Genomic DNA, 7,941 nt, shown 5'->3' on the forward strand with positions numbered 1-7,941 from the left:
CCTTCCCTCCTTTCCCTCCCTCTTTTTCTCCCTCCCTTCCACTTTTCTCCTCCCCTCCCCTCCCTTCCCTCGCTCCCCCCAGACCGATGTTACACTCCCCGCAGGTGACAAACGCTCCGTGGGGCTGAACCGAGTGTGTGTGAGGCCGGTGCCCGCCTGGCAGAAGGGCATCAGCGACTTCCTGAAGCTCCCATCCAAGGAGAACCGGGCACCCGACGAGGACACGCCCGGGACCAGCGGCCTGGGGTGGGTGCGGGGCAAGCGCAGGCACGAGGTGGGGGAAGCGAGTTGTGATTGTTTTTCCTCTGTGAAAATCCAGTTTTATTTTTCCTGCTGGAAAGTTGGGGGGTATGTCTCCTGTCCTCCCAATCTTTGTGGAAATTATGTTTCTCAGCAAAGGCTGGCAAAGTTTTCAGGGACCTCATGGAGGTTCCTGAAAACGGGGGAGTAACTGGTAGTTGAGGCAAGTTCTCAGTGCTCAGACACARTGGCTGCACAGCAGAGCCAAGTTTTGGAAAGGCTTAGGGGAGCACTAGTAACTTCCATGTGCCAGGAATTGAGTGGCTTTTCCAAGCTGAAACCTCCGATTAACCTGCAGGCAGCAGCATAAGATAGTGTCTTACGGACRCTCTGTTTTCCATAGGGAATTCTGGGTTGAACCTCCATTTTTCCACCAAATACAGATATTCACAAACTGCCAGGGGGTCCCATAAGAATCAGCCCCAAAGTGCCCTGCAGGACAAGCAAACAAATGCTTTTAATCTGTTGGTGAAACGTTTGCTGTAGCACAGAAAAACTTTCATCCTTTTAAACTGGAGCCGGTTTAAACTTTTAAACTCAGCCGGGCTGAGTAGGAACCAGGTGGTGAGAAGAGAACACAGTGTCCCCATCCAGAATGATTTGCAGCTTCCCAGTGCATTCTGAAAGAAGCAAGAACTGTTCTCGCTCAGCTGCAGCAGCTTTTTGTTCTGTAAGTTAGTCAGGTGGGAACTCAGGTGTGAGATAGGAGTTATGGAGCTTCCAAGAAAAGGTGTGGAACCTGCCCTTGGGGTCYGGGACATGCAGGAACCGTTCAGGGTGGTTTCAGGGATGTTTTCTTTCTGCTTTGGAAAAAATGTCTCTGCAGCCCCATCTGGGCTCAGAGCACTTGGGATGAAGTAGTCCCTGTCAGTCCTGATGCCTCAAGGTGCTGCCTGAGGCTAATTAAAGTCATTTGGGTCACCTGGCCTCTGAGAAAAGGTCTTTGTTAGCCTTTCAAACCCGAGGTGAGTTCTGCTAATGCTTCTGAAATAATGCTCTTCACAGAGCTGGGCCCCTGCCACCGGATCCTGCCGAAGATGGAGAGTCCTTGGAGGAAGAGTAGATGTGATCTGACCTCGATTTTCATGTTAAAATGCTCATCCTACTCGAGCTTGGCTTTGTACATTTGTATGGTTTTTTACAATTTTTTATGGCTCCCTTTCAGCTGTTGTATAGATCTGAAAGTCTGAGAGASAGCATGAACACTGGAGAAATGAATTAATGTTCAATACTATTTGGYACTTAATGTTCAGTGTAAACTACTGGTTTAATTTTTATCTTGGTTTGCCTGATTGCTCCTGCATGTTGGGCAGCTTTTGTCTTTCACCTTCTGGCTGCCTTGTGCTTGTCCAAGACTTGCATGRTCATGGTTGTTCTGTTTTAAAAAGMAGATCCTCATTTTTTTAATAAACTGAAGCCTCCTGAGCACAAACCCATATTGTGTCTTTATTGTTGTAAAAGCTGTTAATCTTTGTTTTGCCCARAGATGGGAAACTGGCTTTGGAAAGACACTGGAGAGGTGGGTGGGCGGGCAGCTGGAACTGGAGGTGATTAGAKGTGAAGTTGAATTAAAACAAACTGGTTGTTCTAAACAATCGGAACCCCGAAAGCTGGGGGAGCAATAAATAACTAAAACTATTGTTACTGTGGCTGTTATGGAGGTTGCCACATAATTTTTGGGGCAATTCATAGGAAAAAAGCAAGTGGGGCCTCGTGATTAATGTTCAACTCAGGGGTTTGTTCTGCTTCTGCTCTTCCTCAGAAGCTCCATGGAAGCTCAAGAGTGTTGTTGAGCAGATGAAAAGGGGAATTTAGGAGGAAATTTAAATTTAAATTTAGCACACGAGGAGAGTGTAGTGTCAGCTCTTGTAGGTCAGCCTGGTGGGAACAGCTGTGAACACTAAAAACCTCTTCCTAAAATGTCTAGGGATAAAAAGGAGAATTGGTACAGAAAAGCAGTTTAAGTTTGATTGAGAAGTAGCAATGGATTTTTCTTTAACAAAAATTTTAAAGGATTATGTAAATTAAGGGRAAAAATCTGAGCAAGGTACAGACTTTTTTGCCCTGATGCCACATAAAACATCACCACAGTGACGGGTGCCACGGTGGCACAAAGGGTGGCTCCTTCCCCTCCCTTTGACCTGCCAAACCAGGGTATCCTCAGTTCCATTTCTCCTCTAAAAATGCCTGGGGGACAGCAAAAACCTGTGGGCTGTGATCAGATCTGCCCATCCCCTGCATCCCTCAGGGGYTGTCCATGCTCAACTGCCCCAGGATGGCTGTGAGCTGCCCGGGGGGAAGGTGGAGGATGAGGAGCAAGGGCTGGTGGAGACCTGAATGGCAGATCCAAGAACCGTTGGGGTTGGAAGGGACACCACAGCTCATCCCATTCCACCCCTGCCATGGACAGGGACACCTTCTACTGTCCCAGGGTGCCCCAATGTCCAGCCTGGCCTTGGGCACTGCCAGGGATCCAGGGGCAGCCACAGCTGCTCTGGGCACCCTGTGCCAGGGCCTCCCCACCYTCMCAGGGAACAAATCCTGCCCAATATCCCATCTATCCCTGCCYTCTGGCAGTGGGAAGCCATTCCCCTTTGTCCTGGTACTCCAGGCCCTTGTCAGTTGTCTCTCCCCATATTTCTTGTCTGTTCCTTCAGGCCTTGGCATGCCACAATGAGCTCACCCCAAAGCTTCTCTCCAGGCTGAACARTCCCAGCTCTCCCAGCCTTCCCTCCCAGCAGAGAGCTGCTCCATCCTCTGACCATCCCGGTGCCTCCTCTGGCCTCACCCCAGCAGCTCCATGTGCTCCCCATGCTGGATTGCTCTCACACATCGTTGAACAGATCAAATCTGACGGAGCTGGAGCACAGGAGGCTGTGGAGGGATGTGAGGCACACAGAAGGAGCTGAGGGTCCAACGTGTGCCTCTGGTTCACATCCACCCTTCTGGGAACCTCRGGGAGGAGCAGCACTGGGTATGGAGCACCTGCAGCTGCTTTTGCCTCTAATGAACAAATCAAGGTGCTCCCTCTGCACAGACAGAATCCAGATGTTCACACCAGCACCTGCAATCTCAAAACTGAGTTTTGATAAGAAACCAAAAGCAGGAGAAGGTGTTTACTTGGATGCCTTCCTGTCCTGGTGGAATATGGGAGGGTGACCTTCAACCCACACTCACTGGAGCTGATTTAGCTCCAGCTGTGCCCCTGCTGCTCAGCTTTGAGCTCGCGGGGAAACAGGAACAGCACACAGCTCTTCTGAAAATCAGGGACAAAATCAGACAGGCAGACAGTGCTAAAGCTCGGGAGCTTCAGACAACACAAAATAAAATTTATGTGTGAGACCAGACTYGTAGAAGGTTTCCATGTCCCAAAGCTTACCTGGTTGTTTGGGGTTTTTTTTTTTCCCCCAGCTATTGTCGCTCCAATAAAAATCTCCTTAAAATGGGACTGTGCMTATCTGAGAACACTGAGAGAGCTCCACCTGTGCTGACACATTACTGAACTATTTCCATCAATCTCAAAAGTGCTTCAATCCAATGATGTAATTAAAGTGAAGTTTAGTRTGGTAGAGAAGGGTCATGCACAGTGTTCAAAATAAAATATGGATAAATTGTCTGTATCACCGTACTGGGTGTAACGTTACAGCACTAACCAGAGGTTTTCCCTGCAAAAGGGGATTTCTTAGAGTCTTAGGGCAAGAGGTATGGTCCTCAGAACCTCCTAAGAGGAAGAATCGTCTGGAAATCTCGTCAGCATTACTTTTATATCTTCAGAGTACTTTTCACTTCTTAGGTAATTTCTTGTAATTTTAAGGGATTATCCGATAATGATGTTATTTTGGTTAAATCCATATGAACACCACAACCCACTGACAGCCTCTTCCAGGGCCTGAAGGGGCTCCAAGAGAGCTGAGGAGAGACTTGGGACAAGGGATGGAGGGACAGGAATGGCTTCCCACTGCCAGAGGGCAGGGATGGATAGGATATTGGGGATAAATCCTTCCCTGGGAGGGTGGGGAGGCCCTGGCACAGGGTGCCCAGAGCAGCTGTGGCTGCCCCTGGATCCCTGGGAGTCTTCCAGGCCAGGCTGGACAGGGCTTGGAACACCCTGGGACAGTGGGAGGTGTCCCTGCCATGGCAGGGGGTGGAATGAGAGGAATTTAAAGCTGTTTTCCAGCCCAATCCAGCCCGTGATTCGAACAGTGTTCAACACCAGTACCCCGGGCTGACCATAGATGTCAGCAGCACCTTCAGCTACAAACCGTGCCAGTGACCGGCCAAGGCTCCTTCTGCCTTGGACTCGTTGATTTATTTAGGAAACGTGAGGGGAATATCTCAAGGTATGGAYGAGAGACTGGAATTGCTCATTTCCTGAGAGTCTGTGTTATCTTGCCAGGTGAGGAAATGGCTTCAGCGAAATCACCCGCCGTGTCACCGGCTGGATCCCCGCGGCCTCCTCACAGCCAACGCTGCTGGAGGGACAGGGATGGGCAGGGAGGGCATTAGATTGTCCAATCTATATCCCATCTTCCCCCSCAGATTTTACTCCCACCCCAACGTGTGGAGTTTCCTGCCAATAGTCCCAATAATTTATCCGACCCCTGACTCTGAGGACCTCACAGCCCTGAGAGCACTGATGAGCAATAAACTGTTCTCAGCTGAGCCCCCATAGGTGCCCRAAGGTCCAAGAGCTCCTTTTGAGCCGGGCTGGGGCACCCACACTTCTCTCCAGGGGATTTTGGGTGTACCTACATCACAAATGAGAGCTCAGGGGGTCTCTGCTGCCACAACTGCACGTGTGGCAGAAGCTCCTGGATGCCCCAAAAGCAGCTGCAAAGCGAGCACATGGAGTATTTAGGAGAGGAGACGGAAGAGTTTAGGAAATAAGAATTCTCAAGGGTCTGATATATGGAATTTTAAATCTTACGGGGCAAAATTATCTTTGTTTGGGCAAGAGAGAGCGATGGAACAGACGCCATCCCATCTCATCCCCACAGCCTGGGGCGCTTCCTTCCTCACCCAGGGATAATTACAAACTGCTGCTGCTCCAAAGCACTTCTGAGCTTTTCCCGGCAGACCCCCTCTGCCCTCGTGTCCGAAACRGGACAGACGGCACCTTTCTGCTGGATTTAGCTGGAAGGAGGGATCTCCTGCTGCTGTCCCGCAGCCGGGGGCAGCTGCTCGGCGGGGACAGCAGATGTCCGGGCCGTGGGGACACAGATGGAGGGGAGGGGGACAGGGCCATCAGCTGTCGGGCTGCCGACCTCTCACCCCACCATGGGAAACCTCAGGGACCTCATGCCCAGATGAGGGGTTTGCACGACTTTTTCTGATTTTCAAGGCTTTTCCTGAAAAAAAAAAAAAAAATCTGTTCCCACAGCACGTCCAATCTGTATCCCTGATTGTTTACTTCGCACTCCTTGGAGTGCAGCCTGCCTGCTGCAGACACAGGGTTTGCAGTTCAGGTGTCACCTGCTCATATTAAGGGAGTTACACTCGACTCCTTCTAGAGCAATATTAATTTCGGTAAATTCCAAGCCTATTCACGTGTATTCCTGCTCTGGGCACAAGGCTGTTTCTATGGCAAGAGAGGAAGGTGAGGCCTCGGTACCTTCTTCCTTTAAGCAGTCGCTCCCTTGCTCTCACCTCTCTGACAAAGTGCTTTTTTTGCTTCATTTTTCCCTTGCCTTTGTTTCTTCCCCCTTTGTGCGCTACGCAGAAGGATCTGAACTCTGTCKGCAGGGTCCCCACGCTGCCCTGTCGGGGTGGGGCCTCCCTGTGCCTGATCCTCAACAGGAGTTCCATTGTCCTTCCTGCCGCTCMGGACAAAGGGGGATTGTCCTGCCCACCGGCCCCAGCCGCCCCRCGGCCAGAGCTGCCTCATCCCGACCGGAGATGTGAGAAGAAAAGCAGGATGTTTCCTTTCTGTTCCTAATAAAGCCCTTGGAAATTGGGCTGGGATCTCACCTGTCTGGGCTGAGGGTGAGGAGGCGAGCAGAACCTCCATCGGGGCTCTCCTCACCCACCACAAACGTTTTTGGGTCAGCTTTGATGCCCCTTCATTCAGCACGCAGGCTGGTGTTCACATAAACTCCTAAGGGATTATCACAGGGCTAATGAGAATCCRCACATTTAATAGGGCTTAGCAAGAGAACTGCTTGGACTAAAATTGATGATAAATAATTTTTCAGAATTAAGGTGCTCCTTGGGAGTGCCCAGATGGTTCAGAGCAGATAAAATGGGAGCTGAATTGCAAAAGTGCCTCTCCCTTTAACCAAAAATATCGTCAATATTGTGATATCCACATTATTATTACTATTATTATTATTAGTAGTAGTAGTATTAATATTATTATTATTATTTTCCATGGATAATAGCACAAAGAATAAGCAAAATCAACTAGCTCCAGAGCAGAGGCTCAGAGTAGGGTTTGATGGGATGCTGCCAGGAGAGGTTTTTCAGGTGGCTGGATTGAGACATTCTAATTTTGATGCTGATACGTTAAAAGGTTTAATAAAAAGCATTAAGCCTTTATTAAACCTATACTGAGTCAGCTGACTGCCCATAGGTTTTAAAAGAAAAAGGAAAATAACTGAAGTGAAATATTATCCATTTTYATTAGAACTGGGCTTTGTTTTCAGGTTAATTACACTACTTGGGAAAACTTCCAAGCTCAGCCTCAGGATCATGAAGTGGTAAGTGAAATAAATAATTTTAATGCCTAAGTTCTGGATCTGAACACATTTTCCAAGTGATTTTTCCAAATAAACCTGTGGTTCATCTGTGGTGGGGCCCATATGCTGGTGAATTGTGATGTGTATGGCTGGATAATGGGATTGTCCCCAGGATGGGGCCTGCACACTTGGGAGGGATTCCTCACTGTGTTTTTTAACCATTTTCAAGGAACAAGTAACCGGGTCTGATGGAAGGTGCTCACAGTGGGTGGGACAAGATGGTCTTTAAGGTTCCTTCCAATCCAAAGCAGTCTAAGATTAATTCCGTGAATACGTCATTTAAAACATCCATCTGAAAAATGCCAATTCTTCACCATAATCAGCCTGGAAGCATCCAGGTGACAACCCCAGAGGGTTTCTGCTCCTCTTCCATAGAATCAAGGAATGGTTTGGGTTGGAAGGGACCAYCCCAGCAGGCRCTGAACCCCGGGGGATGCTGAGACACAACGGGGTACTAAGCTGAGTCCCGGTTAATGCTGAGCCCCGTGGGATGCTGAGTCCAGGTTCGTGCTGAGCCCAGGTTTATGCTGAGCTCTGGACGCTGCTGCGCCCTGGAGGGTGCTGAGCCCTCGTGGTGTGCCAAGCTGAGCCCCGGTGGGTGCTGAGTCCCGGAGAATGCTAAGCCCCGGAGAATGCTGAGCCCCGGAGAATGCTGAGCCCCGGTGGGTGCCGACGCCCGGTGAGTGCTGAGCGCAGTTGATGCTGAGCCCCGGAGGATGCCGAGCCCAGCGGGTGCTGATCCCGACGCGGTGCCGAGCCCGGAGGTACCGAGCCCCGGCGGGAGCGCAGCCCGGTGCCGGTTCCCCGGTGCCGGTTCCCCGCCGGAGCGCAGCCCCGGTGCCGGTTCCCCGCCGGAGCGCAGTCCCGGTGCCGGTTCCCCGCCGGAGCGCAGCCCCGGTGCCGGTTC

General features: G+C 50.4%; 1 protein-coding gene across 1 annotated transcript; it reads left to right on the forward strand.

Annotated features, from left to right (window-relative positions):
- Positions 1-10: 10 nt before the first annotated feature.
- PCLAF (PCNA clamp associated factor) lies at positions 11-1,736 on the forward strand (the record flags this gene model as incomplete). Its single annotated transcript, XM_057380539.1, has 2 exons — positions 11-246; positions 1,306-1,736. Coding segments are annotated over 2 exons (294 nt in total), but the record flags the coding sequence as incomplete, so codon positions are not given.
- Positions 1,737-7,941: the final 6,205 nt, after the last annotated feature.

The sequence above is a fragment of the Malurus melanocephalus genome, unplaced genomic scaffold (genome assembly GCF_030028575.1).
Source record: "Malurus melanocephalus ecotype Western Australia unplaced genomic scaffold, MMel_1.1 scaffold_457, whole genome shotgun sequence".
Classification (NCBI taxonomy): domain Eukaryota; kingdom Metazoa; phylum Chordata; class Aves; order Passeriformes; family Maluridae; genus Malurus; species Malurus melanocephalus.